This window comes from Neoarius graeffei, chromosome 10, assembly GCF_027579695.1.
Source record: "Neoarius graeffei isolate fNeoGra1 chromosome 10, fNeoGra1.pri, whole genome shotgun sequence".
Taxonomy (NCBI): Eukaryota; Metazoa; Chordata; class Actinopteri; order Siluriformes; family Ariidae; genus Neoarius; species Neoarius graeffei.
The window spans coordinates 56,447,789-56,468,698 of record NC_083578.1 but is presented as its reverse complement, the minus strand read 5'-3'; the positions used below and the strand labels follow the sequence as shown (position 1 = coordinate 56,468,698).

Sequence of the window (20,910 nt, the reverse complement as noted above, 5' to 3'; positions counted from 1 at the left end):
TGCCCTCCCCGCAGTGGATTCACTATTGAGCTGGCTTCAGCGGTCACTGTTGTGCTGGCGTCCAATATTGGACTCCCTATCAGTACCACGCACTGCAAGGTAAACACTGACTCGGGTGAGGGCTGAATAAAGGAGTGACTACATGTTTTCAGAGGGATACAGAGTTGCTGCAAAATCTCCAAACCTATCAGGCTGCCATAGGTGATTTGTGATGGGCCCTAAAAGGAATAACACACATTACCTGATTTAGTATAAACTTCTGGATTTATATACAATGTGAATAGACAAGCAAAAGCAATTTTTTAATGGAATTATGGAAATGTAGTATATTCTCATAAGACAGTCATGCTTTTATGAGTTTAAGGCACTTGACCAACAGCTGGGTTCTCTGATCTTTATTTAATCGCCACTGCCCCAGTCCTGGCACCATGTGCCTGGAAATTGTTTCCGATAACTACCAGCCATCTCAATTACACACAAATGTCAATTGAACAGAGTCACGTTCCACATAATTTAATGCAGCCTCTTGGGTGGGGTAACGCAGTGCACTCAAACTTTCTGGAAAAGGACAAGCACTCTTTGCTCTCATCTAAACCAAAGACTCCGTGCCTCCAGGGTTAAAAAGAACTTGGCATCTTCCCCCTCTCTGTTTCTGTGGCAAGTTGCTGTGTTTTGGTGGTGTCTGTATGCTTGGGTCATGCAGTGTGTTTCTTCCTTCTGTCCCTCATTTATCTTTCTGTTTCCTCTGTCTTTGTCTATTCACAGTGGATTTTGCATTGAAGTAATGAGTGCTCTAACAGTGCTTATTGCTTCAAATGTGGGCATTCCCATAAGCTCCACCCACTGCAAGGTACCGAAGCTGCTGTAGGGAAGCTTTGGTAGAGTTCAGCCCCTCATTAGTGTAATCACCTAAGCACTAATCACACCCTACTACTGAAATCACATGAAATCATAATTGTGAGATTAATCATTACTCTTGAAATAAATTCCAAAAGTCCAAATTCATAGCATTTTAGACTAAAAGCCATAAAACTACCTGTATATCTGCTTTGAGTATAACTACATTAACTTAATTAGAATGTCATACTTGGTATTAAGGACAACTAGACTATTAACCTTCATGATGCAGATTAAAATCTTTATTTTTCTCTTTGTCTTAGTATTATTTTTCCATAAATTCAAATAACATGCAAATTCATCTCATCCTCTGAATATAAAAGGTTTTCTGGGGGCTTCTTGACATGCAGTTCCACATTGGGATGCACAGTGGAGTGTGTTTTAAGGGTTTTCAGGCACAAACGGGGATAATTAAGAACCGTATGTCTCATTCCAAACAGTATATCTGTCCTCAAGTCTTGAAACTTGTGGCAGATATAAAGCTGTCGTTATGCCATTTTCCTCACAGTACTATGCCCATAAAGATTTTGCCAGGTTGGAATGGAGACTGCACATGCAGATGCTTGGCTGTTTGTGGAATCTTATCAGAATGGCATGACCTCTCATTAATGGATGGCATGCACAGTTCATGACGAAGCCCCCAGAATGGCAGTACGACTCTATTCGTGGTGATAAATAGCTGCTGATTTATCAACCATTTAATAAGTAAGGAATAAAACAAGATAGGACATGCTGTATTATAGGGCAGTAGTCCACAAAAGGGTGGTGCGATGCAACCCGGAGATGATTTTCTCTCTCTATAACCACTCATCCCAAAATGTTCTAGTCTTCTTACACCACAGCAATTTGCCAATGATTACAATGTCTAATTTATTAATGAATGACATGTCATACAAACCAATTATAGTTGCATTTAATGTTAAGTCTTCAAGATGAATTACTTCATTGTCACTTATTATAGCAGCTATAAACAGTCGTCCCATTGCTATCGCTTTCCTTTCTATTCAAGTTCATGACTCAAAAACCCCACAATTTGTCATGTTGCTGAAAGTCAAAAAGCATAAAATTCTGAAGACTCTAAATTAACATCTGACACAATATCAACTTGCATGCATTTTTCCTGCTTAAATAACATTTTTAAAAAGGTTTATTATTATACTTGGATTATGTAGGTAGTATGCCATACAAGTCCCTGTGAATGAGTTGTGATACAAAAGATAACATTAGAATGAGTACATTGATATCAACCCATTATTTGAATTACAGCTGTCACTTCTGTCAGGAATGCTGTTTAAATGCACAGGAGAGCCCAACTGATATAGGATTTTTCAGACCGATACCAGATTTGATACTTGAGTATTTAAAAATCTGATGATATACCAACCAACTTTTTTTTTTAAATAAAAGAAACACAACATAAAGATGTGTAGTTATTGGAGACTCCTCACCATGATAAAATACACTTGACTTATTGTCAGAAATGGTGCAAAATATCTCATCTCATCTCATTATCTCTAGCCGCTTTATCCTTCTACAGGGTCGCAGGCAAGCTGGAGCCTATCCCAGCTGACCACGGGCGAAAGGCGGGGTACACCCTGGACAAGTCGCCAGGTCATCACAGGGCTGACACATAGACACAGACAACCATTCACACTCACATTCACACCTACGGTCAATTTAGAGTCACCAGTTAACCTAACCTGCATGTCTTTGGACTGTGGGGGAAACCGGAGCACCCGGAGGAAACCCATGCGGACACGGGGAGAACATGCAAACTCCACACAGAAAGGCCCTCGCCGGCCCCGGGGCTCGAACCCAGGACCTTCTTGCTGTGAGGCGACAGCGCTAACCACTACACCACCGTGCCGCCCGGTGCAAAATATAAAAATGTTAAATAAATTAGTTTTGATAAATAAAGCAAATGTATAAAAATACAATTTTTAATTAATTTATTTAATTTAAAGTACAGATCTAATATAAACTATAGAGTACTACTAATGAACATTTTAAAGGAAACTGTGTGGGTCTGCCATATGAATGTCGAAGATAAACTATAAATAAAAATCAAGCACAAATATACTAGTGCATTTCGAACAGTTAGATGGTCATGTGAAAGGTCAATATTTTCCATCAATTATTTAAGAAAGTTAAGTCTTTAAATATGTATTTGAGACTCATTACATATAAACTAATGTTTTGAGCATTTTTCTTTGTTCATTTTGATAATTATGGCCTATATTGAAAAAAAAAATCTCAATATTGGAGCATTTCATTTTGAGTTTGAGTAAAACGGTATAAATACTATGCATCTCTTAGCTAGTTCAGTACGTACAACCACAATCAGGGGGAAGACTGCTGACTTGACAGTTGTCCAGATGATCAACAACACCCTCCAAAAGGAGGGTAAGCCACAGAAGGTCATTGCTGAAAAGGCCGGCTGGAAAAGGTGCACAAGCAGCAGGGATGACTGTAGCTTTGAGAGGATTGTCAAGAAAAGTCAATTCAAGAATTTGGGAGTGCTTCACAAGGAGCGGACTGAGGCTGGGGTCAGTACATTAAGAGCCACCACACACAGACATCTTCAGGAAAGGCGCTACAACTGTCGCATTCCTAATATCAAGCCATTCCTGAACCAGAAACGACATCAAAAACGTCTTACCTGGGCTGAGGAGCGAACGAACCGGACTGTTGCTCAGTGGTCCAAAGTTCTCTTTTCAGGTGAAAGTAAATTTTGAATTTCGTTTGGAAATCAAGGTCCTAGAGTCTGGAGGAAGAACAGAGACATTACATGCATTTAGCAGACGCTCTTATTCAGATAGATGTACAACAGGACCCTGACATACCCACAGCAGTGGGCAGCCTGGGGAGCAGTTAGAGGTTAGGTGCCTTGCTCAAGGGCACTTCAGTCATTCCTGCTAGTCCATGGAATTGAACCAGTGACCTATTGGTCACAAAGCTGCTTCTCTAACATTTCGGCCATGGCTGCCCATGTGAAGAAGCACAGAATCCACATTGTTTGAAGTCCAGTGTGAAGTTTCCACAGTTTGTGGTGATTTGGGGTGCCATGTTATCTGCTGGTGTTGATCTACTGTGTTTTATCAAGTCCAAAGTCAACACCGCCATCTACCAGGAGATTTTACAGCACTTCATGCTTCCATCTGCTGACAGCTTTATGGAGATGCTGATTTCCTTTTCCAGCAGGACTTGGCACCTGCCCACAGTACCAAGACTACTACCAAATGGTTTGCTGACTGATATTACTGTGCTTGATTGGCCAGCCAACTCACCTGACCTGAACCCCATATAGAATCTATCGGGTATTGTCAAGAGGAAGATGAGAAACATAGGACCCAAAAATACAGACGAGCTGAAGGCCACTATCAAAGCAACCTGGGCTTCAATAACACCTCCGCAGTGCCACAGGCTGATTGCCTCCATGCCACACCACATTGATGCAGTAACTCGTGGTAAAGGAGCCTCAACCAAGTATTGAGTGTATAAATGAACATACTTTTCAGAAGTTGGACATTTCTGTATTGTAAATCCTTTTGTGATTGATCTTAGGAATTATTCTAATAATTTGAGATACTGGATTTGTGATTTTCAAGGGCTATAAGCCATAATCCTCAAAATTAAAACAAAAACAGCTTGAAATATTTCACTTTACGTGTAATGAATACAGAATATATGACCGTTTACCTTTTTGGATTAAATTACAAAAAATGAACTTTTTTTCACGATATTCTAATTGTTTGAGATGTACTAGTAGTATCCTTGATTTAAAAAATAAATAAATAAAAATATATTGGTGGGTGAAATGAATATAACATACCTCTGCTTGGTTCAGCTGATTGTAATTTGTGGCATTTCAAACATGTGTTTCCAGCAGTGGAGTTGCAGTAGATAAACTGCACATCACCACTGATGATGTGATTTGAAGGATCCATCTTTTGTCTTTCCATTTCTCTTTTGTCACTTTATCAGCTGTTATAAATGCTGATATCGATTTATCTGCAATTGGCGCATATTGGCCAATAATATTGGCACACAGATTTATTGGTTGGGCTTTAATCAACGGTGCTGTAATATAAACACACTTAAGGAGCCTGGCATGTACTTTATCAATGATTTAGCCACTAATCTGCCTCAAAGTTTAAAATCATAAATCAGGGCTTGGTGTATATCATGTATTGGTGCCATTTGAACTTTTTCAGCTTGATGGCATTAGATAAGTTCCCCTTAAACCACATTTATACTACCGTGTCTATAAAGAAAGTCCTGGCTGTTGTTGACTTTCTGTTGTTTGACTTAACTCCAGATTTAGTCCCTCACCCACCCCCCTCCCACTGCCTGGCAGCTTGGGTTACACTGACCGTATAAGAACAGGCAGATCGTGTCCATGACTAGCAGCTCAGGAGTCTGCCAGGAACCTGACACCTACAGCATGTATGGAGATGTTCCTCCTCACACTGTCTCTATTACGATTCCCTGATATTCCTGAACTAGAGAGAGAAAACAAAGGGTCGGAGAGGAAAGAAGAAACTCAGATTTATCTCTGGCTATAGTTCTAGATTAAGTTGACATACAGTATGCCATGCAATAAATGAACGTTCTCTTTTTCTGCTCCACTACATTGCAGTAACATAGATTTGTAAATTCCTTGCGAAGTATTTCTGCTAATTTGGACCAATGCTGTGTCATTTTACTAACCTAGATAACCCTGCAACATAGCTTAAAATGTGAAGCTTATGACTTGTGTTCAGTGCTGCTGCTGATTGTGTGTGTGTGTGTGTGTGTGTGTGTGTGTGTGTGTGTGTGTGTGTGTGTGTGTGTGTACACATGTACAGGTGGGTTCAGTGGTAGCTGTTGGCTGGCTGCGCTCGAGGAAGGCAGTAGATTGGCGTCTCTTCAGAAACATTTTCCTGGCTTGGTTCGTCACAGTTCCTGTAGCAGGCCTGTTCAGTGCTGCTATCATGGCCCTGTTCGTCTATGGCATCCTGCCTTTTGTATGAGGGTGAGGACCAGAGAGAGAATTAAAGTAAGGTGATTGGGAAGGCAATGGAAACCTTTTGTAAGACCAGGAGATGGTAAGATGAAAGGACTGGTTGGAGGGGGGGGGGGGGGGGAGTTAACTGGGGATGGCCATAGAAAGGATGTTCAAAAGCTGCCTAGGATGCATCTAGAATCTTCTGATTTAACTGTCCTTTGTTAGCTCTACAAATGTATATTTTATTTTTACTGTTTTAGCTGTTGTAATTTTACTGAACACCGTAGATCTCATGTTTCATCCGTAACACAATGAACCAGTAACACACAAATTTCTCATACAAAAGTAATCCTGCCAACAAAATTCCTAACAAGGGTGTGACTTCATGAGCAAATGCTCACATCAGCCCATATTAACTTTATACATACAAGTGCAGACTTATGCACACATTCTTAAATTACCACACTGTACTGATGCATGAAAAAAGGTGTTTCATAAAGCACCATATAGCACAATTTAGACCAGCATAAATTTGAAGGCACAAAGCTTCACTGACCTACTTTACTAAATGGCTATATGAGGCTTTATTTAATCTGAAATATACACTGTAGAATACTTTATCCACTCAAATGAAAAACTGGTGTAGGTAGTGTTAAACATTGGAGACCATACAAGGTCTAAACTGCAATAACTGCTGTATCTCTTGGAACTTTGACTTAGGGTCCCTAAAATCAGCTAAATGTAAATAATGTATTCATCATACCTCAAATCTTTTCCATTTAAATAAAGCTAGTGAGTCAAAATATGAGGAGGATGGAGTAAACACTACAAATCTGATATATGATTGTTGTTGGGTTTAAAAAAAAAGCTCCATCATATATTTATTCAGATTATTTTTCATAAAAGACTATTTTAAAAGACTATCAAGTCAAAAACAAAATGCTATCTTACTCTGAAGTGTGTGCGCTAACATTTTCTTCTGTAAATATTTTCTGCGACAGACTTTGGATAAGCTCTTTATTTAGTCTCTAGACATCACAGAAATGTGCAATGCAACATGGGGATTAAGTTTTGACAGAGCAGTCTTCTGACTGAATCTACTGACGATTACTAAAGGAAACTAAATACGTCAAGGACTTAACATTTCTAACAAATCAAGAGTTGCAACACCAGAACAAGATTTTAGATGATTTGGATAAGCTTTTAGTCCAACCCAGTTGTTTTCATATTGGATTTCAAATTTGACCTAAGAATCAGTCCCTGCACAGTGATTTATATAAGGCTAAGACTGACTCACACCAAAGTGTACCACTCGCTCGATAATAAATCACATTTCATTTCTAAATCACTAGAATAAAAGAAACAAAATGCTGTATATATTTTTAAATTACATTTAGACACTTGAGGTGTTTAAAAGAGAGATGTATTATTCAAAAGATGATGTATTAATGTTCTTGCACTGATGGGATAGCTATTGGAAAAAGATTTTGGCCCTATGCACCAAGACCTAAGCAATACAGCAGGTGCCTCAATCACGCTCTTAAAACATTCACCAAAGATTAACTCAGATTTCATGTACTCCCAGTTGCGCTTCAAAGCATTCAATCATTGTGTTTAGTCTCTTTCGTGCTTTGAAAAGCCAAACACAAAGTATCTGTATACAGTATTTATATACACTTTAACAAGGTATGCCGATAAAACCCAATATAAACACCAAGATAATGCCTAAATGTGCAGATATAGCCAAAATCTACTTTAACAGTACACTGCATTGCACCAGCACATACGCAAATATATGCGCATACACACCAGCATTTGTGCATACTATTTTGGAAAGGCAGTGTTAACAATCCAGTTTAGAGAAGCACAACTACTGGTGAGACAATGTGACGACTCATTCATTATAGTGTCACTCAATTTAACCCACAACCTGTCTAGAATCTGGCCATAAGAGGTCGGTGTCAAAGGTTCCTAGTTACACATTTACAAAATGTGACTGTCAGAAGTGTTGGTGATGGTCTGCAGTAAATAACACCTTAATGCTCTGCCTAGAGAACATGGCTTTGAATCATTGCAGTGTTAATTTTGTTTTTCCTCGTGAGTGTATTATACTTTTGGTTGTTATCGCTCATCATGAACAAATCTATGCTTCGGTGCCCATTTGCCTTGTATTATTGTGCTTTACCGTTTGTCAGATACAGTAACTTCAGTACTGTGGTGTTTACATTATCACACGTAGGTAGAAATAACTCATTACTGTTCCCTAAAAATGACAAACTATTTACGACAAAATGATGTACAAGATATACAGGAACCGTGTGAGGGGTGTCATGTCATTTCGTGTTTGTCGCAGTGTGAATTATGATTGTTAACTTCACACTGCTATATGTAGTTTAAAAAAATGAATAAAACTGTAAAGGTGGGTGTGATTTAAAAAAAAATCATTAGATACATATAAATATCATTCAAACTATATTTTTCTACATATCTGAGTTTTAACTTGAGTGCTGAATTTTGGAGAGAGAACTGGGCTAAAATGAGTCCTAGTAGAAATTTATATTGAGAAATGGATCTACATACAGTATGTACTAATATAAAGTTCTCTCAATTAATGCAATATGTAACAGTATCATTCAGGTAAGGGTTTAATATACTTTAATCTTCAAGTGATTCTACGTGTCCATTATCACCGGAATTCTGTCCCTTGTTTATAAACGTGGTGGCTTATTGTTCAAATTCAACAATGAACAGAAGTACTGAGACCATTGTTTAGACAAGGTAGTGTTTGACTAATTTCACTGATGAGCAGCAGATGATGTAATTTTCAGCAAATGTCATTTTTCTATTGCTAAGGCATTAATGTGCGAGCAGTGAAACCTCATATGACCAGTGTTTCTTTGGGGATGCAGTAGCATGTGTGGCCACAGGATGGTAGCATTTTAACTATTGTAAATATCCTTCATTTAGGATGAGTGTTAATGGATGTGCTTCATAAAGCTTTATAGGAAACTCCTCAAATCCCTCTGAGATTACTTAGCCATTATCTTTATGATCCAACCTAATATGAATTCAGTGTACAGTAACATATCAGTGAAATTGGACGACGTGCAAAGTAACTATCCAGTTAACTGTGTAGATAAGTTTTGCTTGGTGTCATACCAGCGTTCTCCTTTAAAGGGTGTACTGATTGCATTTCTTATTTGTCCTCTCATTCGCATTGAAACTTAGCCAATGTAGCCTGCTCCCCCTGCTGATGCCTGCTTCGCGTTTTCCCTGTGCTGCCATGCTGTAAACTGTGTGGTACCCTCTTAAAACAGGGTTATAAACCTAAAATACTACCCTTATCTGCATATGTACTGTATTACTGTTTCTATTTCTTTTTGGAATTTTTGTGAGAATTGTCTGCATTTTGAGCTAATTAAATTATGGGAATTAAAATGACAAAGAATAACACCACTGTGCATATCTGTTTCATTTACCTTGTGCTTCATCTTTATGGGTTTGTGTAAACCCACTCTCATTCATTCATCTTCAGTAATCACTTTGTCCTGCCTCAGGGTCATGGTGGATCTGAAAGCCTGGGAACACTGAGCATGAGGTGGGAATACTTACTGGATGGAACACCAGTTCATCACAGGGCACCATGCATGCACACACACATACCCACACATTCATTGACACCTAGGGGCAATATGGAGTGAGTAGACCACCAGATGTCCTTAAACACTGGGGGAGAACATGTGAACCTCGACACAGGCAATCAACTAAAACTAAAACGATCACCTCTGGAGCTGTGATGTAGCTTCTCTACCTGCAGCTCCAGTACCAACATTTTAATGAAGCCAAATTAAGGACAGCTTAATTGGAAATAATTATGCACATAATGAGTCAAACTCTCGCAGTTACCAGAAAACCAGCCCCCCCCCCCAATAACTTTTAGCTACATAATAAGCGAGAGGCCGAGGGCTATGGAAATGGAGCTTGGCGCCACCCAATGCATCAAGTGCCTGATTAATACTGGGATGGGAGACTGCCTGGGAAGATCAGGTCCTGGCACAGGAAGGACTAACTTTTTTTTTTTCTTCTTCTTTTTATAATTTAAAATATTGGGGTAAACGGAACCTAGAACTAAAATAAGTACAACAAACAATTTGTATATTACAAGGCATAAGTTTATTAGATGAAAGCTTTGGAAACGGTAATCAGGCAAACCATTACTGTCTACTATTGCAAAGGTGGCAATTACAGTGGTATAAAAAGCAGCTCATATGCAGAGTGCATGAATTATCATTTAAAAATTTCTTCTGCATTTTAGGTGCATTTAAATGTTGGAAGAACTGTAAAACTACATTCAGCAATATTTCTGTGATACAGAAAAGTTTGTGTACCCTTTGGAATTCTATTGATTTTTGCATAAATGGCTCCAAAATATGCGCTAACACTCTTGTCAGTGTGTGTGTGTTTTTTTTTTTTTTAATGATAGACCCTTGATTGTGGGTGTTATCAAGTATAACTGATGCTTGTAGATTTTAGGCCTCACATTAGAATTCTAGAACATCTATTTGATGATTCTGCAGTATGCCCTTGTACTGACTTGTGTAAGACACTTGGTCCTCGGGAGAACGGTGAGGGAGCTGAGCATTTTTCCTCTGAGGTATTGTCACATTTTAGGAGCCATTAGAAACACAATTGGGCAGAAACTTTTTGTTATAATTAGATCAGACATCAATGAAACTATGCAGCCTTGCAAGAGCAGCACTAAATCATCAGGTTTAGCCATCAGTCACCCAGTTCTAGGTAGGTCTTCTCCACTCTTTCTACCATTGTTGTTTGTGAAAGCTTTGAGATTTAACTACATCTGGCATTGAAGTTTGAGTTCTGGAAGGTTTGTGCTCTGAGATCCTAGAGGTACAGCTAACACTACCCTGTTTAGAAGTAACAGTGTTCTCACTTTTTACTTGTGATATGAACACATCCAGGTCAAAGTGAGAGTGTTCCTTTCCACTAGCTATTGGCAAGACTTTGTTTTGAAAAGGGGGTAATGAACCTGTAGTTGGTGAAGAAGGAGAGGAAGGCAACAGGGGGGGAGGAGGCAAAAAGAAAGAAGCTGGACTTCTCCTGCCATGCTGAAGAAGCTGGGAAGTGTACAGTAGAGAAGGTGCCTGCGTTTCTGTGGGTGAGTGAGAAAGCAGAGAAGGGGAAACGGGTAGAGGGGGAGATCCTGGTGAGGTTGGAGGTTCCTGAGGTGACCTTGGAGAATGAAGGCCCAGTTGTGTGCTTGCTGCCCAGCGTGAAATCTCCTGGAACAAATCAGCAGGTTCCTCAACATTAAGCTGCTCAGGATCCCCCTCTTTGGGAGATGGGAGTGTGTTGCGCTTCCAATGAGACAAGTCCAGAATCAGCTTTGGCTCAGAATAGTGTTGGGGCTTCCCATCCCTCCATGCTATTTTATCCAAATATGAAGGAGAACCCACTTTGTAGTCACAGGAGCGCCCACAGTCAAGCTCCATGTAGTGGCCACAGAGCCTGTCCAAAGATGAGTGTGACTGTTCAAGAAAGCGTTCTGCCGAGCTGCTGTGAGAGTGTTTACCAGGGTCCACCAGAGCTTCCTCAATGAGGGAGGAAGAATTGGCTCGGGGATCTCTCTGGACCTCATCCTCTTCAGTCTCTCCCATGTCTGACACACTCTGTTTGCAGTCACACCGCTCCTGCTGCTTCCAACACGGATCAGATGAAAGACTGCAAACATGGAGAGAGGATGTTATTAGTTAATCTAGAATTAGTGAGTCTGGGTGGTGATTGGATTTAGGTTACATCTTGAGATTTCATTACTCATGAGCGTTTGAATATTTTGATTGAACCAAATACTTCTGATCCCTGTATCCACATGGCATAGGCCATTTTAGTAAAAATGTTTAGGTTAATAAGTGAGTGACTGCTATAATTTTTGTTGGCTACTGTAGGTCAGCATTGTTTGCTAGGCTAGGATAACTTTAGAGGCTTACAGTTGAGGTAAACAATGAATTGATGAAATGGTAAACATTTCAAAACAAATACAGTTGTTTGGGGTTTTTTTTTAAATAAAAGGTAACTTTTCAGTTACTGTTTAGGCCCTTCAATTTAGCACAGCTAAATATGGACACATCTCTGGATACACTGACTATAACTTGCTTTGGGAAAGATCAGAACCCTAGAAAGATCAGCTTTTTAAAAATCAGAACCCTAAATACAAAGTCTGTGTAAATTAGCTCAAAAGGTGCAGCATGCTGGATTCTCAAGGAAAAGTAGATGCTTTTGAGAGTTGTCGAGCTTTTAGTCAATCGTAGTCATCTGTCACGCCACTACCATGACTAAAGAGCTGTGGAGAGGAGTATTTAAAAAAATTAAATGCATTTAGATAATATTCTAGTTACATGGCTTGCTAGTAATCATTAATAGCTTACAGCCTAAATTAGCTGTTTTGGCATTGGAAACGCTTAGGCATAGAGTGACTGAGAGGTTGTCCTTTTAAATTAAATTGCAGTGGGTAAGATTTAGCCACAGTTCTTATAGTAAAACACTCCATACAGTTACTAATAAAAGGTGTCAAACACAGGCGTGGAGGTCCACTTAACCCTACAGAAATTTAGGTTTACCCTCTTCCAACACCAAATTCAGCACATGAAAGTCTTGGGAATTAGCTGCTGAGTGGAATTAGGTGTGATAAAAATTAGAACGCTGAAGTCTGCAGTAGTCCAGCCTTCCATGGCTGGAGTTTATGCTGTTAACTGCTAACAAAGGCCAGCAAGCTAACGTTAGCCGAGCCTAACTACAACCCCAATCCCAAAAAAGTTGGGACAAAGTACAAATTGTAAATAAAAACGGAATGCAATAATTTACAAATCTCAAAAACTGATATTGTATTCACTATAGAACATAGACAACATATCAAATGTCGAAAGTGAGACATTTTGAAATTTCATGCCAAATATTGGCTCATTTGAAATTTCATGACAGCAACACATCTCAAAAAGGTTGGGATGGGGCAATAAGAGGCTGGAAAAGTTAAAGGTACAAAAAAGGAACAGCTGGAGGACCAAATTGCAACTCATTAGGTCAATTGGCAATAGGTCATTAACATGACTGGGTATAAAAAGAGCATCTTGGAGTGGCAGCGGTTCTCAGAAGTAAAGATGGGAAGAGGCTCACCAATCCCCCTAATTCTGCGCCGACAAATAGTGGAGCAATATCAGAAAGGAGTTCGACAGTGTAAAATTGCAAAGAGTTTGAACATATCATCGTCTACAGTGCATAATATCAAAAGATTCAGAGAATCTGGAAGAATCTCTGTGCGTAAGGGTCAAGGCCGGAAAACCATACTGGGTGCCCGTGATCTTCGGGCCCTTAGACGGCACTGCATCACATACAGGCATGCTTCTGTATTGGAAATCACAAAATGGGCTCAGGAATATTTCCAGAGAACATTATCTGTGAACATAATTCACCGTGCCATCAGCTGTTGCCAGCTAAAACTCTATAGTTCAAAGAAGAAGCCGTATCTAAACATGATCCACAAGCGCAGACGTCTTCTCTGGGCTAAGGCTCATTTAAAATGGACTGTGGCAAAGTGGAAAACTGTTCTGTGGTCAGACGAATCAAAATTTGAAGTTCTTTATGGAAATCAGGGACGCCGTGTCATTCGGACTAAAGAGGAGAAGGACGACCCAAGTTGTTATCAGCGCTCAGTTCAGAAGCCTGCATCTCTGATGGTATGGGGTTGCATTAGTGCGTGTGGCATGGGCAGCTTACACATCAGGAAAGACACCATCAATGCTGAAAGGTATATCCAGCTTCTAGAGCAACATATGCTCCCATCCAGACGACGTCTCTTTCAGGGAAGACCTTGCATTTTCCAACATGACAATGCCAAACCACATACTGCATCAATTACAGCATCATGGCTGCGTAGAAGAAGGGTCCGGGTACTGAACTGGCCAGCCTGCAGTCCAGATCTTTCACCCATAGAAAACATTTGGCGCATCATAAAATGGAAGATACGACAAAAAAGACCTAAGACAGTTGAGCAGCTAGAATCCTACATTAGACAAGAATGGGTTAACATTCCTATCCCTAAACTTGAGCAACTTGTCTCCTCAGTCCCCAGACGTTTACAGACTGTTGTAAAGAGAAAAGGGGATGTCTCACAGTGGTAAACATGGCCTTGTCCCAACTTTGAGATGTGTTGTTGTCATGAAATTTAAAATCACCTAATTTTTCTCTTTAAATGATACATTTTCTCAGTTTAAACATTTGATATGTCATGTATGTTCTATTCTGAATAAAATGTGGAAGTTTCAAAATTCCACATCATTGCATTCCATTTTTATTTACAATTTGTACTTTGTCCAAACTTTTTTTGGAATCGGGGTTGTAGATCTAATGTTACCTACAGTGTCCTCAATGATTATTAACACCCTTTGTAAAGATTAGTAAGAAGGGTTGGGAAGCCAACCTTTAATTGAAATAAATTAATTGAGAGAGAAACAAATCCCTCATCAAGAAATAATTATTTTCAACAAAAACGTGCCGCTCTGGAAATTATAGTGAACACAATGTAACTGAAGCATGTTTCCCATTTTAATTGTACATTTTTGAGTTGATTAGAGTGTGTAGGAACTTTCAAGCTGTAATCCATGACTTCCTGATTAACTGAGGTACAAATATGAGGTGATTGAGGTCAAATTCCCTAAGTCATCCATCAACATGGGAACGATAAAGGAACCCAATGAAGGGGAAGTGTGTTGATCTTCATAAGTCAGGGAATGGTTATCTCATCTCATTATCTCTAGCCGCTTTATCCTTCTACAGGGTCACAGGCAAGCTGGAGCCTATCCCAGCTGACTACGGGCGAAAGGCGGGGTACACCCTGGACAAGTCGCCAGGTCATCACAGGGCTGACACATAGACACAGACAACCATTCACACTCACATTCACACCTACGGTCAATTTAGAGTCACCAGTTAACCTAACCTGCATGTCTTTGGACTGTGGGGGAAACCGGAGCACCCGGAGGAAACCCACGCAGACACGGGGAGAACATGCAAACTCCACACAGAAAGGCCCTCGCCGGCCCCGGGGCTCGAACCCAGGACCTTCTTGCTGTGAGGCGACAGCGCTAACCACTACACCACCGTGCCGCCCTAGGGAATGGTTATTTAAAAAAAAAAAAGCTATTTGCATGAAAATGCCCATTTCTACTATTGGGGCAATAATTAAAAAAAAAAAGTTAACACCAACTGAAACTGTTACAAACTTGCCTGGAAGAGGACCCAAGTTTGTTTTGCTCCTACGGACAGTGAGGAGGAGGGTAAGATAGGCAAAAAAAAAAAAAAGGTCTTCAAGGATCACTGTTGGTGAATTACAAGAAAAAGTATCTTGGGGTTTCTGAGTCTCCAAAACCATCATCAGATGCCACCTCCATGCCAACAGATTATTTGAAAGGTATGCCAGAAAAAAACTTTTCTGTCAGTTTATCACAAATGTAAATGCCTGAAGTTTGGAAAACGTTACTCCAACTTTGACTGGAACCGTGTTCTATGGTGTTATGTAACAAAAATGGAGCTTTTTGGCAATAAACACTCAAGGTAGGTTTGGCTTAAAAAAAGATGGCTATAATGAAAAAACCCTATCCCAACTGTAAAATATGGTGGATGTTCTGTGATGTTTTGGGGCTGTTTTTCCTCCAAAGGCCCTGGAAACCTTGTTCGGGGACGTGGTATCATGGACTCCATGAAATACCAGGACATATTAAATCAAAATCTGGCTGACTCTGTCAGGAAACTAAAACTGGGTCATCGTTGGCTCTTCCAAAAGGACAGTGATCCAAAGCACATGTACAAATTAACACAACAATGGTCATCTGACCACAGAATCCAGCTTCTGCCATGCTCATCTCAGTCCCCTCACCTGAACACCATTGAATACCTGTGGGGTGTGCTGAAGAGGAGAGTGCACAAGAGAGGGCCAAGGACCCTGGGTGATTGAGAGATTCTGTAAAGAGGAATGGTCTCGGATGCCCTGCTATGTATCTCCAACGTTATAAAATGTTTTAGGTGAAGACTGCTGTTTTACTGGCAAAGGGAGGTTTACAAAGTATTAAACGCAGGGGTGCTAATAATAGTGGCACATTTTATTTTTGTTGAAAATTATTTCTTGATGAGGGATTTTATTTTTCTCTGAATGAATTCATTTCAATTAAAGGTTGGATTTTTCTTTTTTTTCAGTGTGAGGTGAAGCTACTTCACCAAAAGGTGTTTTTTGTTTTTCTAATCCTTTTAACTAACATTTATAAGGGGTGCCAATAATTATGGAGGACACTGTACATAGTTAACTTGGCAAACACGAAGCATTGCGTGCTTAACAACACTGTAGAAAACTCATTATAACTATTTTGAGTAGAACATATCTCATCCTGGTTAATCACCCATGTGTAGTCGTCGTCCCCCCTGACAGTTTTCTACACATCACTTTGCTGTCATGGCCCAAGCATAGCAGACGATATTAATGAAATGCTCAACCACTCTGAAAGCATGTACTTTTGCACAGCATGCTCAGCCATTGCACTCGGGCTGTGTTGATCTTTGTGAATTCCTCAAATGCGAGAACCTCGACTGCATAATTTCTGACATTCATTATACACACTGCAAAAAATTGAAAACTGAATTTGATGAGAAAATTACTTAATACTAGTGAAATTATCTTGCTGCATGGACAGATATTTTTTACTTGATAAGACATCTTAGAATAAGTTGGTTGCAATCTAGAAATAGGCTTAATAATCTCAGAATTGGTGTCTTGTATTCTTCTAACAGGAAATACTAGATTGTTTCAACTATTTTCAAGACATTTTCACTTGCTAGGATATCATTTTTTGCAGTCTATATATCTGGCATATCACTGCAGTGATGTGGCCGCTCTGACAGCTTCAGCCATCAAAGTATCTAGAGAAGAATTACAGTAGTGGTTTCCCGTTGCCTTCTACTGGATTATTATAGAGGTTTTCTCCTCTCAATCATTCACACACACTCACACCTATGGACAATTTAGAGTAGCCAGTTAACCTAACCATATGTCTTTGGACTGTGAGGGAAACCAGAGCACCCGGAGGAAACCCACACAGACACAGGGAGAACATACTAACGCCACACAGAAAGGCCCCTGTCAGCCACTGGGCTTGAACTCAGAACCTTCTTGCTGTGAGGCAACAGTGCTGACCAACTGCACCACCGTGCCACCCAAAATATGTCTGAGCAATAATATATGCACGTTGCTATGCTACTGTGTCAAACGTACATTCACGTCAAATACCGCAAAGTTTTATAAATGGTCTCCCAGAGTTATCAACTTTTGATTGGATCACCATCAGACCCCACAGAACTTGATCAGGCAACTGAATGCTGAGAGTCAGCATACTGCTATACTTTAGATAATGTAGCTCCACTTAAAAGAAGAATAATTAAAGAGAAAAAACTAGCACCCTGGTATAACAATTACACACGCACCTTAAAACAGACTACCTGAAAATCAGAACGTAAATGGCATCAAACAGAATTGGTAGTATTCCAATTAGCATGGAAGGAGAGCCTCCTGAAGTATCGAAAAGCTCTTAATGCTGCTAGATCAATGTACAGTTAGGTCCATATATATTTGGACACTGACAGAAATTTTGTTTTTTTACCTGTTTACTGAAACATATTCAAGTTATAGTTATATAATGGACATAAAGTCCAGACTTTCAGCTTTCATTTGAGGGTATCCACATTAAAATTGGATGAAGGGTTTAGGAGTTTCAGCTCCTTAACATGTGCCACCCTTTTTTTAAAGGGACCAAAAGTAATTGGACAATTGACTCAAAGGCTATTTCATGGGCAGGTGTGGGAAATTCCTTCGTTATATCATTCTCAATTAAGCAGATAAAAGGCCTGGAGTTGATTTGAGGTGTGGTGCTTGCATTTGGAAGATTTTGCTGTGAAGAAAACATGCAGTCAAATGAGCTCTTCATGCAGGTGAAACAAGCCATCCTTAAGCTGCGAAAACAGAAAAAACCCATCCGAGAAATTGCTACAATATTAGGAGTGGCAAAATCTACAGTTTGGTACATCCTGAGAAAGAAAGAAAGAAAGAAAGAAAGAAAGAAAGAAAGAAAGAAAGCAGTGGTGAACTCATCAATGCAAAAAGACCTGGACGCCCACAGAAGACAACAGTGGTGGATGATCACAGAATAATTTCCATGGTGAACAGAAACCCCTTCACCACAGCCAACCAAGTGAACAACGCTCTCCAAGGGGTAGGCGTATCAATATCCAAATCTACCATAAAGAGAAGACTGCATGAAAATAAATACAGAGGGTTCACTGCATGGTGCAAGCCACTCATAAGCCTCAAGAATAAAAAGGCTAGATTGGACTTTGCTAAAAAACATCTAAAAAAGCCAGCACAGTTCTGGAAGAACAATCTTTGGCCAGATGAAACCAAGATCAACCTCTACCAGAATGATGGAAAGAAAAAAGTATGGTGAAGGCGTGGTACAGTTCATGATCCAAAGCATACCACATCATCTGTAAAACACGGCGGAGGCAGTGTGATGGCTTGGGCATGCATAGCTGCCAGTGGCACTGGGTCACTAGTGTTTATTGATTATGTGACACAGGACAGAAGCAGCCAGATGAATTCTGAGGTATTCAGAGACTGTGTGCTCAAATCCAGCCAAACTGATTGGTCAGCATTTCATAATACAGATGGACAATGACCCAAAACATAAAGCCAAAGCAACCCAGGAGTTTATTAAAGCAAAGAAGTGGAATATTTTTGAATGGTCAAGTCAGTCACCTGATCTCAACCCAATTGAGCATGCATTTCACTTGTTAAAGACTAAACTTCAGACAGAAAGGCCCACAAACAAACAGCAACTGAAAACCGCTGCAGTAAAGGCCTGGCAGAGCATTAAAAAGGAGGAAACACAGCGTCTGGTGATGGCCATGAGCTCAAAACTTCAGGCAGTCACTGCCAACAAAGGGTTTTCAACCAAGTATTAGAAATGAACATCTCATCTCATCTCTCATTATCTCTAGCCGCTTTATCCTTCTACAGGGTCGCAGGCAAGCTGGAGCCTATCCCAGCTGATTACGGGTGAAAGGCGGGGTACACCCTGGACAAGTCGCCAGGTCATCACAGGGCTGACACATACAACCATTCACACCTACGGTCAATTTAGAGTCACCAGTTAACCTAACCTGCATGTCTTTGGACTGTGGGGGAAACCGGAGCACCCGGAGGAAACCCACGCGGACACGGGGAGAACATGCAAACTCCACACAGGAAGGCCCTCGCCGGCCCCGGGGCTCGAACCCAGGACCTTCTTGCTGTGAGGCAACAGCGCTAACCACTACACCACCGTGCCGCCCAGAAATGAACATTTTATTTACAATTATTTAATTTGTCCAATTACTTTTGAGCCCCTGAAATGAAGGGATTGTGTTTAAAAAATGCTTTAGTTCCTCACATTTTTATACAATCATTTTGTTCAACCCACTGAATTAAAGCTGAAAGTCTGAACTTCAACTGCATCTGAACTGTTTTGTTCAAAATTCATTGTGGTAATCTATAGAACCAAAATTAGAAAAATGTTGTCTCTGTCCAAATATTTATGGACCTAACTGTATCTCTCCACCCTCAGAGAGGATAACAAAAATAATCCTAAATTCTTACTTAATACTGTAACAAAATTAATGTGGAAAACTACCATAGACACAAAATACACCTGAAATGAAATACGTGGTTGCAACAACTTCATGAATTTTTCAATGATAAAATTGAGAATATCCAACAAAACATTCGTTTGAATTTAAGGCCAGACAATTTAAATAACCCTTTAGTTAACAAATAACTGTTTCAGATTAGCAATTAGAATGTTTCACTCCCCTTCAATAAATTGAACATACTTAATTTCCACATCAAAATTTCCAACTTGTGTATTATATCCCTTACCTACATGGCTCTTCAAACAGATAATACCAGAAGCAATTGAACCTCTTCTAAAAATCACCAATTCATTCCTTAGAATTGGCTATGTACCCAAATCCTTTAAACTAGCAGTTATCCCCTGATTAAAAAATCTGACCTTGACCCCTTTCAGCTGTCCAATTATAGACCAATATTAAACCTCCCCTTTTTCTCCAAGATCCTAGAAAAAGCTGTGGTACAGCAGTTATGCTCATATCTACATAGGAATAACATCCATGAAATGTATCAGTCAGGATTTAGACCTCATCATAGCACAGAGACAACACTGGTTAAAGTAGTAAATGACCTACTGTTGGCATCTGATCAGGACTGTGTCACCCTGCTTGTATTGCTTGATCTTTGACACCACTGATGATACCATTGTCCTGGATAGACTAGAAAATGTTGTAAGAGTCAAGGGAACGGCCCTCTCTTGGCTCAGGTCTTATTTAACTGATTGCTATCAGTATGTTGATTTAACTGATGATTTTTCTATGCATACTAAGGTGAAATTTGGTGTTCCACAAAGTTCTGTCTTATGTCCACTGCTTTTTTTTCTCTTCCTATATATATATATATATATATATATATATATATATATATATATATATATATGCTTCCACTGTTATGCTGATGACACACAATTGTTTCTGCAAAGCCAGATGAGACACCAGCTTAATAAAACTGAGGAATGTGTAAAGGACATTAGACACTGGATGCTTATTAACTTCTTTCTACTTAACTCTGAGAAGACAGAAGTACTTGTATTAGGATCACATGCAGCTAGAAGTAGGTTTTCTGATTACATAGTAACTCTGCATGGATTTTCTGTTTCTTCATGTGCAGCAGTAAAAGATCCTGGGGTGATCATTGACTCCAGTCTTTCATTTGAAACTCATATCGATAACATTATGAGGATAGTTTTCTCTCATCTCAGAAATATTGTTAAGATAAGAAATATAATATCACAACATGATGCAGAAAA

General features: G+C 39.7%; 2 protein-coding genes across 3 annotated transcripts in view; one reads left to right on the top strand and one right to left on the bottom strand.

Moving 5' to 3' along the window:
• Positions 1-9,337, top strand: part of slc20a2 (solute carrier family 20 member 2) — a 75,295-nt gene extending 65,958 nt beyond the window's left edge. For both annotated transcript variants that reach the window (XM_060931911.1, XM_060931910.1), the window contains exons 10-11: positions 15-99; positions 5,745-9,337. In XM_060931911.1, the coding sequence (XP_060787894.1) occupies positions 15-99; positions 5,745-5,909 (250 nt within the window). In that variant the 3' untranslated portion in view covers positions 5,910-9,337. The remainder of the gene's footprint in view (positions 1-14; positions 100-5,744) is intronic.
• A 697-nt stretch (positions 9,338-10,034) lies between these two features.
• The window catches only part of mapk4 (mitogen-activated protein kinase 4), a 50,516-nt gene continuing 39,640 nt past the window's right edge, over positions 10,035-20,910 (bottom strand). The window contains exon 7 of the mRNA XM_060931909.1: positions 10,035-11,623. Within this exon, the coding sequence (XP_060787892.1) occupies positions 10,702-11,623 (922 nt within the window). The 3' untranslated portion in view covers positions 10,035-10,701. The remainder of the gene's footprint in view (positions 11,624-20,910) is intronic.